The sequence below is a fragment of the Lissotriton helveticus genome, chromosome 8, assembly GCF_964261635.1.
Source record: "Lissotriton helveticus chromosome 8, aLisHel1.1, whole genome shotgun sequence".
Taxonomy (NCBI): Eukaryota; Metazoa; Chordata; class Amphibia; order Caudata; family Salamandridae; genus Lissotriton; species Lissotriton helveticus.
The window spans coordinates 24,754,644-24,773,818 of record NC_136069.1 but is presented as its reverse complement, the minus strand read 5'-3'; the positions used below and the strand labels follow the sequence as shown (position 1 = coordinate 24,773,818).

Below are 19,175 nucleotides of genomic sequence, written 5' to 3'. Positions count from 1 at the left end.
GTGAGGCATTTTTGGTGCAGATAAAGCACCATACACATTGCAAAGGAAGAGCCAGGAATGCTCTCCTCTTAAGTAAGTTTGCTTGCTCACTTTGCCACTGGTTTCAAGCAAGCCGGGCTGAAGAAGGCTGTAATGCCAGAAACCGGTCCTCGGAAGCTTGTTTCCGGTCCAGGGAAGACATGGCTTGGCAGTTCGGGCTGGACTGTTCCCATGAGGCACAGGGTCAGACTGATTTGCATATGGCCATGTCTGAACTGGGGTGGCAGAGTGGGCTAAAGAACGTGATGGATTAAACCCAGATCTTTTGACTGGGTATGAGTGTTTCATTGGTTCAGATGCTCCGTCCATCACCACCCCCTTTTGTATCGCTTTGGCCGACATAAGTGTGGCAGGGTATGCTCAGACGTGAGTCCCTTGCTCACTTTGCCACTGGATTCAAGCAAGCCGGTCTGAAGACGGCTGGAATGCCAGAAACCGGTCCTCGGAAGCTTGTTTCCGGTCCAGGGAAGACATGGCTTGGCAGTTCGGGCTGGACTGTTCCCATGAGGCACAGGGTCAGACTGATTTGCATATAGCCATGTCCGAACTGGGGTGGCAGAGTGGGCTACAAAACGGTGATGGATTAAACCCAGATCTTTTGACTGGGTAGGAGTGTTTGATTGCTCCGTCCATCACCACCCCCTTTTGTACCTCATCTTAAGTAACGCACAAACCTCCAGTCGAGCTGAGCAAAAGAATGGCATAAGCCGTCATCTCCTAAATGGAAGAGCTTGTCATCCAGCCGGTGAGTACCAGCTCACAGTGCTGTGTCCATCCTGGTCATGTGTACGCTCTGACTCCCTAAAAATAAGCTTCATTCCCTTTCCCCCAATTCCCTACAGGTTTCGTACAGTGCAGTATGTTGAATCTATGAAGTACACACTGCTTATCCCAGACTATCAGAAATAAAAACAATGTTTTTATGTCTCCAAAAGCATTCTTGTGCACTAGTGTGCACTACAGATTGAGTGTTATGAAAGTCAAAATTGTTGTTTAAAAACGAAACAAATGAATAAAAATGAAATCCTTTTAGCAGAATTGCCTAATAAGGCAAAAAGGAAAGATAACAATATCTATACTAAAGTGTAATCTGTTTACAAAGCAGAAACAAATGTTTATTGTGGATTGTTGTTTACAGATAGGACAAATATTATTGACAGCAAGTGAAATCAAACATGGTAAAAAATTAAAAGAATACGCAGACAATATTTTTGATTAGAAAAGAAATAGTGAGACACAATGAGATGAATTAATGTCACATGGATATTAAAACAAAAAACAGATTATCAATTGAGGTTTATCTGGAATTTAAAGTTTACATAATTCATTAAGGCAGCCACCGTTTGCAGGTGGATGGAATGGAAAAGATGCTCCATGCTCAACAATGTTAAAGGTTACAGAGATACTGCGCAATAGCAGCAAATAGATCTCTCTCCTAGCACAAATAAGGCATCTTCAGCAGTGGGAGGGTGAGATCAAGATGTTCTAATGTTTTTCCAAGGCCAGGAAGGGCAATAATGGAAAACTTAACTAATATTAGTGCGGTCCAGATGCTGTTACTTCATAAAACTTCTACTTTTGCGTGCTGAAAAGTGACAAACTCTTCCCATATTTACTGCACTGAAATGTCTTTCCTAAATGCGTTTGTATTTGCTAACAACTTATTAATTGATGACAGACTGAAACTCACCCCATATTTGATCCATGTGTATAGGTTTTCCTTTGAGCGAATTTGTTTATACACAGGTAGATGCAAATCAATGGAAGCTCTACCCACCTCCATTACAGGAGAATGCTATTTCCCCTTTTGTGTCTTCACTAATTGACCATTAGCTATAATAAATCATTGAATCTCTTCCCAAATCGACTACATGTATGGATTGACACATGGTGTGCTAAGAGAATTTATGAATGACTGAAACACATACTATATATTATACGTGGTTTTTCCATGTGAGCTCCCCGATGGCATTTAAGGTATGTTGACAAATTCACTACATGTGTATGTTTTTTCCCTGTGTGCATATGCTGCTGGACTATTAAGGCAAATGAGCAAATAATGCTCTTTCTACCTTCACGGCATGTGTATGGATTTTCCGTGTTTGCTGATGGCTCTTTAGATGTGCTGATTTCCTCAAATCTCTTACCACATTCACTGCAGGAGTATGATTTTTTTTTCCTGTGTGTGTTCGCTGGTGGCCCCGTAGGGTTCCTAACTGACGAAAGTTCTTCCCACATTCACTGCAAGAGTATGGTTTTTCTCCTGTGTGTGTTCGCTGATGGATTTTTAATTTTGATAACTCAGTAAAGCTATTGTTACATTCACTGCAAGAGTATGGTTTTTCCCCTGTGTGTGTTCGTAGGTGGCATTTCAAGCTTGTTGCGAAAGGAAACCTCTTTCCACATTCACTGCACGTGTATGGTTTTTCCTGTGTGTGTGTTCTATGATGGAGCATTAGGGCTGATCTTCGAGCAAAGCTCTTTCCACATTCACTGCATGTGAATGGTTTTTCCCCCGTGTGTGTTCGCTGATGTTTCTTTAGTGCAGGTATCTCAGCAAAGCACATTCCACATTCACTGCAGGTATATGATTTTATTTTTCCTGTGTGTATTTGCTGGTGGACCTTTAGGTTTCCTGACAGACGAAATTTCTTTCCACATTCACTGCAAGAGTATGGTTTTTCTCCTGTGTGTTTTCGCTGATGGATTTTCAATTTTGATAACTCAGTGAAACTATTGTTACATTCACTACAATGATATGGTTTTTCCCCTGTGTGTCTTCGTAGGTGGCCTTTCAAGCAGGATGAAAAAGGAAACCTCTTTCCACATTCACTGCATATGTATGGTTTTTCCTTGGTGTGTGTTCTCTGATGGAGCATTAAGGTTGCTCTTTGAGTAAAGCTCCTTCCACATTCACTGCATGGGAATGGTTTTTCTCCTGTGTGTGTTCGCTGATGTTTCTTTAGATTAGGTATCTGAGTAAAGCCCTTTCCACATTCACTGCAAACATATGGTTTTTCCCCTGTGTGTGTTAGCCGGTGGCTCTTTAGATTTGCGGACTTACTAAAGCTCTTTCCACATTCACTGCAGTTGTAAGGTTTTTCCCCTGTATGTGTTCGAAAATGGTTCTTTAGTGATAATAAATGAGCAAAGTTTTTTCCACATTCATTGCAGCAGTAAGGCTTTTCTCCTGTGTGTGTTCGCTGATGGCTCTTTAGTTGTCCTGAGAAAGCAAAGCTCTTTCCACACTCACTACAGGTGTATGGTTTTTCTCCTGTGTGTGATCGTATATGGCTCTTTAATGTTGATGAACAGGTATAGCTTTTTCCACATTCAATACACCTGTATGGCTTTTCTCCTGTGTGCGTTCGAAGATGGATATTAAGATGGCCTGAGTGATTAAAGTTCTTTCCGCATACATTGCATGTATTTACTTTTTTTCTTGTATGTGTTTGATATTTGACCTCTAGAGCAGATTGCTCATTTAAACTCATCTTGCATAAAAAAATGTTTTACTGAGTTGCTGCTGATGACAATATAAGGATGATGAGCGATTAAAACTCTTCTCACAAATACGGCACTTGTATGTTTTTTTCTTATGTTTTTGTTTATAAGTGAACTCTTAGTTGTGATGGTTGAACAATCACTTTGTCTATATCAGTTTTCATCAGTGCATGCTTGCTGATGCAACTTTAGTACTTAGGAGAAACCAAAGCTCATCTTAACTTTGTAGTGTTTGTATGTTTTTTCTCTAAGGTTTAGTGGCAAAGGGTCAGTTATGTTGTGCCATAAATCCTATTAATGTGCCCCTACTGAATACTGTGCTTTCTGACTAACTGTATTTTAACATTCAATGAAAATCTGTAATATTTGCAATGTATATTTGACCCTATATAATAATAATGTTGGATGGTCACTGGAATGCTTGCCAGACTAATAACATATCTATCAGGACTTGTATCTTCAACCTAAGTTACATTTTTTTAAGTCTGGGAGCAAAAAATAAAACTCACAGCTTATTTACTATAGCCTGCATCTTCAATTTCAGGAAATATTCATGAAACATATAAACAAAGAACAAACCTCGTTACCAAGTCTTTACATTCTAGGATACTGTGCTAAAATGTATATAGCGAAAGCATTCTTTCGTTGATCCTTCAGATGGCTGCTTCACGACTCATTTTGTACACCTATAGTCTTTTTCTATAGATTGTAGGGTTATCAAAAATGTGAGTTTAGAATTTTCTAACACCACAGTATGTATGTTTCCATGTTAGAAAGTGGAGCACTGTCGTACCTATCTAATACTTATCAGATGAAGAACGATATCTGGAATCTTTTCATACTGGATGTATTGCACCAGTGCATTGTTGTGCTGTTATTTTACAATATTCTTTTGAGTCCAGCAGCATGAGTGTCCTCAGCCTCTTGAAGCCACCAGATTGCACTTGATGTTTCATGCAGGATTTGTCTCTTCATATACAAGATTCCTACTGTGCTTTCTGTTTATAATTACTGTTTGCCGTTATTTCGTGCTCTTCTTGAATATTGGACGTGTTTCGAGTATTAAAGTATTTTCTTCATTATTCTTCATCTTATGTATTCATGGATCCGCTCTCTGTGGATGCAAAAATATTTGTAATCCCTGAATGTATAAGCAATACATAGAACACTATGTGGGAGAATTCATAAGTACTTATTTTCTAATATGTTGTACACTTTAGGCCTGATTTAGATGTTGGTGGATGGTGTTAGTACCTGCACATGGCGTCTCCTGCCATGGTGAGGGTAATCCAACCTCCAAATATTGAGATGTCTGGCGGCCCAGCAGACATCTCTAGCATTTACAGGCACCACCATCATGGGAGTTCCTGTAAATTCATTGTAAGTGTCCCTTCTGGCACCATCAGCACGACAGCATCACACAATTTCATTTTATTTTCAAAAACAAAAGCCCAAAGCAGGATTTGTTTTTTAAAAATAAAATAAAAAAGACCAATGACCCCCTCATTATGGAAGTGTTCTCCCAAGGCAGAGGGGTATGCAGGCAAAGGAAACTCCTAAGTCCGCTGTCCAGATACTGAAGATTCACCTGTCTATAAATGAGGTGCACGGCCTTCCAGATTGGCAGCAAGGAGTACCCTTTCCGCCAACATCTTAAATCAGGCCCTATGTACTTAATGAAAGGTAAAAAAATGAACGTTTGTATTAGTATCGGCCACTGGTAATTATTCTAGGCAGCAATTCAGTGCACTGCTTTTAGCCCACTATGTCACTAAACACAAAAATATTAGTATTTAAATCTGCCTTGATCCTGCTCCAAAAGTAACAATCCGGTATGAACTAGAGCCCAGTGGAGAAGTGTGGCTCACTGGTTAGAGGAGGCAGACCTGAAAGCAGAGGTCAGCCCGGGACCAGGGTTCAATTCCCGGCTCGGCGGGGTCTTGAGTCCTAAAATGTCCATGGACTCGACAATTCTCGCTCCGGTGCCTACTCGATTCACGGGTTCACACTCTGCGACTCTGGGCAATAGCTTGCTTAATCTCCACAACGGCCCCTCGCGGCGGGATGCCTGGCTTTCACCTTGCGGATACCCTGCCGGGGTTATCTCACAGGGGAATACCAGGACGGGTTCCATAAGCAAGCGCTTAGAAACCGCTCGGTGATTTGCACTATATAAATTCCTGTACATTTACATTCCTCTGAATAGGAACAAAAAACAACTACATAATAGTTTTTACCCTCTTGGACCGGGTCGGTAACTTACAGCTTAAGCCCTAGGGCACAGTAAAACAATTATTGAATACATTTTCACTTAATCATATCTTAGGAAAGAATAAAATTACAATGAAAAAAGAAACTACAACATGGTTATTTGAAAAATAGAAAAATTCGAATCGTTCCCAAAACCAAAATAGAGACTGTAGAGAGAATTAGGCAGCATTTCAATGATAATAGTGTCTGTAGGTTCACTGAAGAGAGTGGTCAGGCAGTGCCTTTATCCTCCCACTGCTCTGTTCTAGGGACTCCACATTTGATTTGAGGGAAGTTAGCATGACCTGGTGGACAGTTTGGATGCACATAGACTGGCTGTGTATTTGAAAATTGTGAATTTATTCTTCAACTTGGCACACTAATAATCCGGAATAATTTGGTATTCCGGAAGGGGTAGTTCTTTGTGTTTGTATTAGAAATGTCAGCTAGGTCGGCTTGCTCAAAGTTCGGTCACAATACTTCAGTCTTTTTATTTTTTAAATATTTATATTGACTTTTTCAATGTATAACCACATAACAAGCATGTCATTATCGATCAGCATACCCTTTCCCTCAGCCTCCTGCCCAGCCCCCACTACCTCTAAAACCAAGACACAGTCTTCTTTGCCCTCGAATATAAGCAGAACTCTCTCCCCAGACCTTACTAATACAGTTCTGTGTTCCCTATCCCTCTCCAGATCCATTAGGTCCATGTACCCGTGCATTCTGCTCAGATCAGATCCCTCCATCAAGACCATGATAGTGGCTCCATTTGCCCCAAACCCTACCAAACTTCTTGGGGCATCCCCTCGCCTTATACGTGACTCTTTCGGCAGCCATATATAGGTCCAAACCCCTCCGCCAATCCTCTAATTGCGGCAGCTCAGTTGCCCCCCATTTCCTGGCCACATCCCTCTTGGCCACCACTAATGCCAGCACCAGGAAAATCAGCAGTGGGCGGGCCAGATCCACGTCATTCGTCATGCCTAGGAGGACCAATTTGGGGTCTAACTGCAGGGTAATCCCTAGCACCTCACCCAGCTCTTTCAACACATCCCTCCAAAAACTCTGAATTTCCGGGCAGGACCAGATGGTGTGATAGAAGTCTCCCCTTCCGATCCTATGCAGTCGCACTCTATCGAAGTAGGTCCTATTAAGGACATTATATTGTATAAGCCTTAAACGGGACTTAATTGTCACCTCCCTCGGGTGCATTAAGACCGTTCCCCAATCTACCTCATCCATTGCCCCCACCTCCCGCTACCAGGTGGCCCTGAGGTTTCCTAACCCCTCCGGCATATTATTCATCAGGGTTCTATATGTTAGGGACACCGCCCTACCAGGGATCTGTTCCTGTAGCAGGCGGCCCTCCAAAGGAGCATACTCCGGGAGCGCCTCTGCCAAAGCCCTCTCCGCCCTCCAGGTGTGTCTTAGCTGTGTGTATCTAAATGATTGTGTACGGTGTAGCCCAAGTTCTTTTCAGTGCCGGGAAAGACTGCAGCTCCCCCTTCTTTATCACATCTCCCAGTGTGGATATTACGATGGCATCCCAACTCTGAAAACCTTTCAATTTACTGATCTCCCTCAACCATGTGCAGTGCCATAATGGTGTTTGTTTCGTCAGCTTTCTCTCCCACCCCATAGCCTTTGTTGCCCTCGTCCAAGCCCCCAATGTGACTCTCGTGGCTGGCAGCAGTCTGTCCCTCCCCTTGCCCCCATACAGGTAATACATGCATGTGTGTTTCTCCAAGGTGTGTCTCTCTAACGCGTATGTGGGATGGGTGGCCGGGGCATGTATCCACTCGTTTATGGACACCAGATGTTCCGCCCAGTGGTACGCTTCTATGTTGGGCAGCGAAATTATATTAGTGTCTTCGTAAAGTCGTCAGCGCCACCCGGGGTTGTTTCCTCAGCCACAAAAAGGCCCTCAGTTCCACGTGTATATCTATAAAAATCCGGCGCTGTAGGGGGAAGTATTCATTTTGGAAGGCGTACAGAAATCTAGGGAGCGATATCATCTTAAACATCGCTGCCCGACCCAGCATAGTGAGGGGGAGTAGTTTCCGGTGTGTCGCGTCCTCTTTAAAGTTAGTCAGTATTCTCCTAATATTCCTGTCATAGGAAATGGCACTGTCGTTTGTTACAAATATTCCAAGGTACACAAAACCTTCCCTTGTCGTCTGCAATCTTTACAGCAAAGTGGGCCATTCCTCCCCTCCCTGGGGATCATAAAGAATCGATTTATGCCAGTTTATCTGGTAGCCTGCTTGGGCTCCGTAGCGGGACAATTCCGAAAACAGTGCTGGGATTGAGTGTCCGGGTGTGTGATGTATAAAAGGACATCGTCCGCATGGAGGGATATTTTCTCTTCCGCTGTATCTGCCGGCCCTATTCGGAACCCCCTAATATCCTCACTCTGTCGGAATGCGCAAGCCATCACCTCTATGGAAAGTGCGAACAGCCACGGGGATAAGGAGCACCCCTGTCTAGTACCCCGTCGTATAGGGAAATCCTCCGACAGCACCCCATTGACTCTGACTCTCGCCCTGGGATCGGTATAGAGCAGCTGTATCTTCTCCCTATACTTGGGCCCGAAGCGGAATCGGTCCAGTACTCCCTCCAAAAAGGGCCAGTGGACTGCGTCAAAAGCCTTTTCGGCATCGAGGGATAGGAACCAATGTGGGTCACTTCTAGCGCTCACCTCCATTAACCAATTATGGGTCCTCCTAAGGTTGTACCTAGTCGCCCTTTCAGGTAGGAATCCTGTTTGATCAAAATGCACCAGTCCAGATATCACCCTTCAGAGACGGAGAGCCAATATCGTTGCGAGACGCTTCACCTTCACATTTAAAAGGGAAATGGGTCGATAGGACGTGCATTTATCGAGCGGCTTACCCTCCTTATAAATCGGGATGATTATAGCTTGACGGAGGTCCAGGGGTAACACTCCCTCTGCCTCTGCATCAACAAAGAGCCCCAGTAAGTGACGGGTCAGTAGGCTCACCGTCTTTTTAAAGAATTCTGCCGGGAAGACATTAGGGCCGGGGGACTTCCCAGCCCGAAGCCTCGCTAGGGCCTCCTTAATTTCGTTGATCGTAATGTCAGCCTCCAGGTCTCATTGGTCGTCCTGTGCCAGGACCGGGAGCTCGATATGGGCCATGTAGTGCAGCGCGTCCTCCCGTGACCCCAGGTCTCTAGCATCGTAAAAGGCCGTGTAATACTCAGCAAATGACCCCGCTATCTGCTCGTCCGCTTGCACCCAGTCCTCCTGACCATTGCGCACCTTCTCCACCCATTTCGCATCTCTCTCTTTCCTACTGAGCCATGTCAGCATGTCAGCAACCTTCCAGTCAAACAGGCGATGTAGGGTCGCAAGGGCTTGAGCCTTCGCCTCCCCTGTCACCAGGTGTCTATATTGGCGCTGTACGTCCGCGAGTCGTCTAAGTGGCCCCAGATCGCCAGTAAGCTAGTGCTCCTGTTCCAAGGCCAGAATCTGGACTTCCAGAGATCGGACCTGCACTTTCTTCTTTTCCCCAGCCAGCCTATTTTGTGCCCTGTCCCTCAGGACTGTTTTGAGTACCTCCCAAAACACCACCCGGGAGGCGACCGAGCCCTCATTTTCGGCAACGTACACCTTCACATCTGCCCGCAATCCTCTCAGGACGTCCGCGTTCTGAAGGTCCCATGCCGAGAGGCGCCATGTCCCACGTCTCCCCTCACGCCCCCCCCCCCCACCGCCAATAGGGGTGAATGTTCCGATATGCCTCCCACCAGGTATTCCGCCGTGTCATTGATATGTAACGCCTGCCTGGCCATAAAGATATAATCCAATCGGGACTATACTTTGTGATCTCCGGAGAAAAACGAGTACGCGCGAGTGAAGCCTGCGCGAGTCTCTGGGTGGAGCCGCCTCCACACATCTACGAGACCCAGTGCAGTCATCGTCCTGGCTAGCAGAGTGGGGGCCGGAACCCTATCCCTGCCTCCCGTCCTATCTTCTGCTGGGTCTATGACTTCGTTGAAGTCGCCCCCTAGCACCTGCACCGTGTCTGACGTATTCAGGAGAATATCCGTGATGCCTCAGAGCATACCTGTCTGCAGTTTGGGTGGTGCGTAAACCGAGATGAAAGTGTATCCAGCTATACAGCTGGCTTACTCACCCCTTAAACGATCTCATCCCACTAACCAGCTCTCTCAAACATGTCAAAAGGATCAACCCCGCCCCTTGGTACACACCCCCCCTTAATGCATTAAGGAAGGAATGCAAAAAGTCCGAACGCATTTGGAGAAAGAACAAATTGACGATGGATAAAGCCGCCTACCTAACAGCTATGAATGCTTATAAAAAAGCCCTCCATAACGCTAAATGCATCTTCTACGAGGAAAAAATAAAGAATGCCTCGTGCTCAGCCAAGGAGACATTCTCTATCCTCAAAGAGCTCCTTCATGTACCAGACCCCCCGCAGAAACCCATGGCTCCCAAAAAAGCAGAGGAAAAATGCGTCAATCTGGCCACCTTTTTTGACGAAAAAATCAAAAAAATCCTGGCCTCTCTCCCTGAGGACAATCCTGACACCACAGAGGAAGTTAACGACTCATCCTCCCAAGCAAATACCGTCCCCGGGAAGCCCTACCTAATGGCATTCGGCCCAGTTACCGAAGAGGAAGTGGCAGCCACCCTGTCATCTACCAAGAGTGGAGCCCCCAGTGATCTAGTTCCAATCCGGTTCGTCAAAGACATCACCCGGACCATAACGCCCAACCTTACCGCCCTTATTAACATCTCGCTTGCCCAAGGAGAAGTCCCGCTAAGCTGGAAGGAGGCAGTCGTCAAAGGGCTACTCAAGAAACCATCGCTAGACCCGGCTGATCTATCCAATTATAGACCTATCTCGCTCCTCCCCTGGATAGGGAAGATCGCCGAGAAGCTAGTAAATAAAAGGCTGTCACACTTTTTAGAAACAAATCAGCTCCTTAAAAACTCACAGACAGGCTTTAGACCAGGTCAGGGAACTGACACCGCCCTCCTTGCAGCAGTAGAGAAGACCAGGGAAATCATTGACATAGGAGGATCAGTGGCAGTGGTCCTCCTAGACCTGAGTGCAGCCTTTGACACGGTTAGCCACCAGGTCCTAACCCAACGTCTAAATAACATCGGAGTGAAAGACAGTGCGCTGAAATGGCTCACGTCTTTTCTCTCCCGACGCTCCTTTCAAGTCTGGGAAGGTGAAAGTCGCTCCCACTCCATCCCCCTCCGGTGCGGTGTACCACAGGGCTCATCACTGAGCCCAACGCTGTTTAACGTGTACATGGCCCCACTGGAGGAGCTGGTTTTACCATTTGGAGTTACTATCGTCAGCTATGCCGACGACACTCAGCTGGTGGTAACACTCTCCCACCCTAAGCTAGAGCCTTCCAATCTCCATGACTGCCTCTCCAATATCCATCAATGGATGAGTGATTCTGCTCTGAAATTGAATGGATCAAAAACAGAGATCCTGCTCTTAGGACGCAAAGCAATGACCCTCCCCCCCAACATCTGGCCCGCGTGTATGGGTGAACCCCCTACCCCTAAGACGGAGGTTAAGAGTCTGGGAGTATGGTTAGAGACAGACCTCACCTTTAGAACACAGGCAAGAAAAACGGCCGGCATCTGCTACGGCCTACTTAGGTCATGTAGAAAGGTGCTCCCCCTACTACCATTCCAGTCCCGACTTTTGCTGATTCAAGGCCTAATTTTATCAAGGCTTGACTACAGCAACGCTATTTACCTCGGAGCACCAGAATCCACTTTCCAAACACTGCAAAAATCCCAGAATGCAGCAGCCCGATTACTCACGAACACCCCAGCCACAACCTCAGCTAAACCCGCACTAAGGAAACTTCATTGGCTCCCAATTAGGGAGAGAGTAATCTTTAAAGCCCTCTGCCTTGCCCATAAAGTCTTGCACAACGCTGGCCCCCCAATCCTCAGCAACTGGATTACACCCTACAGACCAACGAGAGCCCTTCGGTCTGAACATGGAAACCTCATTACAATTCCTAAGGTGAAGAAGGCCCGCTCAGGCGGTCGCCGCTTCTCAGTGAACACAGCAAAAAAATGGAACGCGCTTCCCCCGAATCTCAGAGCAGAACCAAACCTCCTACGATTCAGGAAGTCCCTTAAAACCCTACTCTTCCCCTGAATCGTCAACTTCTTTCCCCTTTAAGAGGTACAGGTTCAGCGCTGGGATACCCACGGGTGACTACGCGCTCTATAAAAACCTAAAAATAAAATAAAAATAAAAAATAAATATTCCCGCCTCCTCCAGTGTCCCCTTACTGCCACGAACGTCCCCTGAGGATCAAGCCAGGTCTGTGCTATTTGAAAGGGTGGGTGTTTTTAATCAGTATTGCTACCCCTCGAGAGCCCGAAGTGAAGCCTGCGTGTGCTAGAACTTTGTACTTTCCTCTAGCCAGAAAGGCGCATTTGGTGCCCTGCAGGTGTGTTTCTTGTAGCAGTATGACGTCAGGTCCCAACATCTTCATATAGTTATGGACTAACCCCCACTAAATCTTGCTACCAAGGCCGTTTACATTCCACGTAAACAATTTAATTCCGTCCTGGGCCAGGCTTTCCCCTACAGGGCGACATATCAGCGTGTCCTGCATCTAGGCGCTTGTATCTCAGGGGGTCTGCGCGCTGTGTCATCAGGTCGTGCGTATGAATGATCAACGTGACATGCCATAACAATCCCCCCACCCCCATCTACCAAGCAACTGAAGGACACATGTCCCCCCCCAGAGACCCCAAACATGAAACAACAGAACCCATCCCCATCTTCATAACCCGCACCCAAACTCCCCCCCCCCCCCGCCAGCCCCATCTCCGCAATTGGCTAAGTATAGGACTTTCGGGCAGAGAAGGTCTGTCGCCTACCCCTCTGACCCCCTAACAACCCAGCTCCCGGACAGGAGTCCTCAGAGTTAACAAAACTCCCATCAGCTGCAGCAGCTAACCAGGAGACCAATCACCCCAAGGAACAGAAAACAATAGGTGTAGGGGGTGTGTCAACTTGCGTGCAGTCCAGCTGAGCCAATATCATCACCGTCCTTACAGTCCCACGTTGAAGAGTGTGAGTCCTGGACCTCGTCCTGTGAGCCTCCGGCCTCCTTGGCCGACTCCTGCTCCATCTCATTGATCACCGCCACCAACGGGTGCATGGAAGGTGAGCCAGTGTCCTCGTCCCCGGTGGAATTGCCTTGAGTTTCCTCTTCCCCTTCTGAGTGGGCGTTCTCCACCAGGCAACGAAATGTGGAGCCTGCTGGATCACCTGTCCCAGGGGATGCCGAACCCCGGCGCAGCCGGTGAATCGAATTTTGCGTGGGATATGGGGTCGCCTTCAGTCTCCTACTACCCCGCGATCCCCTTGCTCTATGGGTCTTTGGTTGGCCCCACTGCGACCGCTGCAGGCGTCCCAGTCGCCATCTCGTGTCCCCCATCCTCCCGGCGCCGCCGTGGGGGGTGTTCCTCCAACCACTGCCAAGCATCCTCCGGGTGGGTAAAAAAGTGTGTCTTCTCCTTGTACATCACTTTCAATTTTGCGGGGAAGAGTAGCATGTACTGGATATGTAAGTCTCTCAGCTTTGCCTTCACCAGGTCGAAGGAGCGCCTCTGTTTCTGTACTTCTTGACTATAGTCCGAAAAAATCATAATTTGCGCATTTTCCAGCCGAATCTCCCCGAGCGGACGGCCTCAATGTCCTGGCCGCACTGTGTTCACGCAACCAGACCAAGAGTGCCTCGGATCAGGTCCTGCAGTGCGCCTCACCTACTGCCCCTCTTGACCCCCGATGCTCTCCTCCGCGTCGACAGTTCTCAGCTCAGGGGGCTCGGATCATTGCTCAGGGCACCAGGCCTCTCCCTGCCGCCATGGGCCCCTGCTGCCAACTTGCTCCGCCGATAATGTCCCCTCTCCAGGACCTGTTCCAGAGTTGGCCTTGGCCCGCGCCGATGCCTCCCAATGTCCGTGGTCCCCCGGGCGCTCTTACTGACTCAGGCCGTGGATCAGGCCGCAGCGTAGATACGGGCGCTTCCTTGCTTCGCCACTCGCGCCCGCCTCTGCGGATCTCCCAGGCAGGGGCGCGCCGTTTCCAGGTCCCCTCGTAGCCCAGCTTTCTCACGGGTCGGCAGCGCTGCCCGGGCGCCCTCCGCCCCAGCTCGGGGGTATGTTCGGACACCAGCGACGGCCGGAGCTTCACCGCCCGCAACTCCGCCAGCCGGTCTCGGTGTCTGTGCCCTCCGCTCCAGATGTCCCGGCTCCGTCACCAGGGCGCCGCCATCTTGCGGCCGTCTCTGCGGCGGGCCAGGGCAGCTCGTTGTCCCTCTCCAGTTCTTGCCGTTGCAGCGCGGCTGCACGTGCTATTTGTCGCCCCCGGTGCTTCGTGACCACTTGCAGTCCTTTAATGTCCGAAACGGGACCTATGGACTGCTTTGCATGCCGGATCTAGGTCAGCTCGCCAGAGCTGCGGGGACTTACGACTTAGTCGGCCATGCTGTTGGCCACGCCCCCACAATACTTAAGTCTTGAATAAACTTGGTAACAATACTCCAGTCTTGAACAAACTCGGTCACAATACACCAGCCTTGAACAAAATTGGTCACAATACTCCAGTCTTGAATAAACTCAATAACAATACTCCATTCTTGAATGAACTCGGTCACAACACTCTAGTCTTGAACAAACTGCAGACAATCATTTGAGATGATTGTGAGATTTCAGTATTATACAGCCCATGCTGAGCTCCGACAAGGAGCAACCATTTCTACCAATGGCATGCAAGTGAGAGATAGATATGCGGGGCTACCTGAAGCCCACTGGCACAGGGCTCATGCACATGTCAAAATAAGCTCTGGGGGTGTCACATTTAAACTTACACATAATATAGGTGGCGCCTAAGGATCTATGTAAAATATACAACTGTACGAGGTGTGGAAATCACACAGCAGATTTTTATACACATAAGATAGTCCTGTCACTACTAGAATTCTCCTACGGAGATAACAGTAAACATATTGAATGAGGGTGTTTTAAACTACAAAATACAATTATTGCATTGACCCAGCTATCAGGCAGGAGAAGAACATCTATACACTGACTTGACCGATCAGGTTCATGGCTTAGCAAGTGGCTTAAAGCTGTGGCTTACTGCAATTCCGCTGAAAAGATTCACATGTAGCGCATAAGAATGGCCCTACATGTAATGTGGACCTGGAAACATGATGTAAAATGCCGTGTAAAATGCTTTATGTCTCATACATTTTTGCTTCTCTAAAACATTACCGCATTTGATTAAATAATTGGCAGTCTTCCTGTAAAGTGCCCTTGTAGCTATTAAGTATAACTAATTTAGAACTATTATACTTTGCAAATATGTATTACGCTATAATTGATACCTTGTCATGCTGGTATATCGTCCACATCACACTTTATTTGCATCCTGTATTTAAAGAATAATTAAACAGATTGCATACAATCAGTACGTGGTCGGTCAGTGGACCAGAAATTGGGAGCTTGTAGATCAAACAACTTAGAATACATAAAAAAACAACTAGTGCTTTAACGGATCCAGGCACCTTGTTACTGATGCACTCAGTGCAACTAAAACGGACACCAAGAAAAGGTATTGGGAGTTACGACTTTTCCCATCTCAATCTACAACTCTGTTTAATGCTATGTACAAGAACAGCAGCACATGAAAGACGCTCAGCAACCAGCCATAACACCACAGACAAGAAGCATCTCCGCCACACCACCGCCATGTCTGAGCCCATCCCCGTGCAGGGTTCGATCCCAGCTACCTGGCCCTGAGCGCCAGGGCCTGCCCGGCTGCCTCTGCCTCCTGGTAACCCCCACTGCTCCCCCAACTGTTGGTGATTGTTTTTCTGATTACTGTATTTTCTTTGTGTATTGCTGCCTGCTGCGTTCGTTTTGCTCCCCTCATTTCTGCTGCTCTGCTGCCTCGTCCCCTCATAGTGTGCATTTTTATGCCCGATTTCCCGCCGTTACTGCCCCTGCAGCACCACCTCTCGACCCAGCCACTCCCGCCTCCATGCCTCCGCTTCCATCCCCTCCCCTTCATATGGCGACCGATGTGCGGCCACGGGCGCGCTGCTGGTGCACCTAAGGCAAGCATGTCTATGCCCATCCGTGCCTGGATCATGCCTAGCGCCAGACTCCCAGGCCCCCGCGAGGACCATGGCGCCAGACACTGCTACGCTAACACCCTCTAAGCTCTCAACGCCGGCCGATCCTCCACCTGCTTCCAGGCCACCCCAAAACTCACTCACAGACTCATCAACTGCCGCAACTGCAGCTACACCAGCCAGCGCACACCTGCACTTCCCACCAAAGAAGGCCCCACCCGCTCAGTCCACAAGCATGCGGTCGAACTTTGGGACCTCCTCAATTCATCCTCCCCAGACATCGCCTTCCTGACAGAGACCTGAATGAACGCCTCATCGGCGCCTGATATAGCCATAACCATCTCGATTGGCTACAAGATCACCCACAGGGACCGCACCAACAAACCAGGAGGAGCAATCGCCATCGTCCACAGGAACACCATCAGCATTTCAACCAACACCGGAAACTCCCTCAGCATGGCCGAACACCTACACTTCCAGATCCACACCAATCACAACACCACCCTCAGAAGAACCCTTGTCTACAGACCCCCCGGGACCCCAACCACAATTCAGCGACTCCACCGCTGACCTCATCAGCACGCACACCCTCGCCTTCACAGACTACATCCTCCTGGGTGAACAGAACTTCCACCTCGAGAACGCCAACGAAAACAACTCCACAACCCTGATCGACAACCTCGGACTCAAACAGCTCGTCTCAACACCCACCCAGTCCACCGGACACACGCGCGACCCCATCTTCTCTGCCAGCAACCAAGTAACCTTCTGCCACACCACCGCACTCTACTGGACCGACCACCACTGCATCCATTTCTCCTTTGAGAAATACACCACGCACAAACAACCACAACGACTCTCACACCACAGCTACAACAAAGTCACCGAGCTACTTACCACCCTCGCCCAAGACCCTCCATCCGAACCCTCGGACACTAACGCAGCAGCCACAACTTCAGACAGTGGATCGAAGACTGCGCCAACACCCTCGCCCCGATCAGGAAAACCTCAAACAGGCACACCGACACCCCCGACCAATGCCCACCAAACACACCAACCTCCTGCTCTCCTGGAACAACATCAACGACGAAGATACCATCAAAATCAAGAACACCATCCACTCCGGCTCACCTTCCGACCCCTGCCCCCACCACATCTTCAACAAAGCAAGGTCCATCATTGCAGCCCCAACTCCGAAAGATCATCAACAGCTCCTTCGAGACTGCCACCTTTCCGGAAAGCTGGAAACATGCCAAGAACACCGCCCTACTTGAGAAGCCCAAGGCGGACCCAACGGACCTCAAGAACTTTCGACCCATCTCCCTGCTCCAGTTCCCGGCGAAAGTCATTGAGAAGACTGCCAACAGACAACTCACCCACTTCCTGGAAGAGAACAACATCCTGAACTCCTCCCAATCTGGATTTCGCAGCAATCACAGCACCGAAACCGCCCTCATCGCTTCCACCGACGACATCAGGACCCTGCTGGACAATGGTGAAACCGCATTAGAGTCCATCTGCCATCACACCCTGCGCACACGCTTCAACGGCACATGGATCCACGACAAAACCTTGCATTGTGATCGCTGTGAGTGCAGGGTGAATGGTGTGAGTGCATGGTGATCAGTGTGAGTGCATTGTGATCGCTGTGAGTGCAGGGTGAATGGTGTGAGTGCATGGTGATCAGTGTGAGTGCATTGGGATCGCTATGAGTGCAGGGTGAGCATGAAAGTGAAGGGTGAGAATGAGTGAGTTGTCTGAATGCAGGGTGCATTCCCAGACACTTGAACTAACACAGCCAGTTATTGACCGCAGCGTAGGGTTTCAGATATGTTAAACTATTGCTTTTATGGCATTAACCAGGGATCAGGGTGGAGGAAATAAATGTGCTCATCTTGCAACAAACTTCCAGTTTTATGGTTAGGGTTGCCAGCTCATTGTTTATTTTTGTACCAACTGGACCATCAAAATAGTCACCTAAAGCTGCATTGTCAGCACTTGTCTATGCATACTTTGAACAGCACATATAAATAGTAGCACTGCCTGAATGGTCCATGACTGATAATAAAATGGAACAAAGACAGAAAAGTCACGTTACAAATGTATACATACTTGTTTATTTATACGTATATTTGGTGTCAAGACAAGCAATTTGCAGGCTGTTTAAAAAACACATGGCTGGCTGGCATTTTTCTTTTGGTAACTTGAAGCCCTGAGGGCGTTGCAGCGCCTGCTTGTGTAAATTTAAAAGAAACTTTGTCTCCTTTCTGCTAACAGCTTCCTCCCAGGACAGGGTTAAACTGGTAGAGCTGAAATGCTTCAGCTGCTTTGGGAGGCAGGATGTCGCCTTTGCTAAACCTGAAAGCGAGGAAAAAAACGTCCTTTCAGCTGCAGTGGGAGACAAGGAGTCTCCTCTGATATGAAATCGAACGCAAAGGAACAGGACTGTCTGTTCATTTGCTTTCGTTTTTAGCAGAGACCCTTCCTCCCACTGTAGCTGAAGCAGCCCAGCTCTACCAATTAACCCCCTCCTCGAAAGGTTAACTGTTCACTCTAAAGCGCAAGTCGTGCCTTATCTATTTCCCCTCCCTCCCCCTCCTCCAGCTCTCAGTTACCCGAGCTCGCAAATAAACATTTGAAAGGGGTGAAGACTTGCACACCTAGGGACAGTAAAAAGACTCTGAAAGTGAAGATGCTAGTGTGGAGTGCGTGCCCCCCCTGAGATGGTGTTGCGCCCCCCTGGGGGGGCCCGCCCCACAGATTGAAGAACTCTGCCCTAGACCCACTCCCTGCTCTACTCACCAAAAACTAAAATTCTCCCTAGCCCCACTCTGGTGTAGGATTATAAACAACTCCCATAAAAACTGAGTCGTTACTGATTGTCTGAAAGTGGGTCAAGTCACCCCGTTGCTGAAAAAAACAGGTCTGGACATAAATGACCTAAACGACTTCAGACCGGTCTCCAACCTTCCTCTTCTCTCTAAAATCCTAGAAAGATGTGTACTCCAACAACTAACAACACCTGGACATCACCAACCTCCTTGACTCCCATCAGTCGGGATTCAGGAAAGGATGCAGCACTGAAACTGCAATCCTCAACTTAATTTATGATATACACAAATCTCTGGACTCAGACCAATGCTGCCTCCTCATTCTCCTAGACCTATCGGCAGCATTTGACACAGTTGGTCACAAAC

At 48.0% G+C, this 19,175-nt stretch overlaps 3 protein-coding genes across 9 annotated transcripts in view; 1 reads left to right on the top strand and 2 right to left on the bottom strand.

Moving 5' to 3' along the window:
• LOC144772257 (uncharacterized) overlaps positions 1–19,175 on the top strand; it is a 367,797-nt gene that overhangs the window by 230,636 nt on the left and 117,986 nt on the right.
• The window catches only part of LOC144772252 (uncharacterized), a 186,317-nt gene that overhangs the window by 143,378 nt on the left and 23,764 nt on the right, over positions 1–19,175 (bottom strand). For 3 of the 6 annotated variants that reach the window (XM_078656470.1, XM_078656475.1, XM_078656471.1), the window contains one exon: positions 17,355–17,463. The exons of the other annotated variants lie outside the window; for them this stretch is intronic. The gene's annotated coding sequence lies outside the window, so the exon portion shown is untranslated. Of the gene's footprint in view, positions 1–17,354; positions 17,464–19,175 lie in introns of those variants that run through there. 6 annotated transcript variants of the gene reach the window in all.
• The window catches only part of LOC144772250 (uncharacterized), a 41,742-nt gene continuing 23,685 nt past the window's right edge, over positions 1,119–19,175 (bottom strand). Inside the window, exons 2-3 of one of the 2 annotated variants that reach the window (XM_078656467.1) lie at positions 17,355–17,463; positions 1,119–4,657 (exon numbers count right to left, since the gene is read on the bottom strand). In XM_078656467.1, the coding sequence (XP_078512593.1) occupies positions 2,079–3,533 (1,455 nt within the window). In that variant the 5' untranslated portion in view covers positions 3,534–4,657; positions 17,355–17,463 and the 3' untranslated portion in view covers positions 1,119–2,078. The remainder of the gene's footprint in view (positions 4,658–17,354; positions 17,464–19,175) is intronic. The other variant, XM_078656468.1, reaches the window with a different exon arrangement.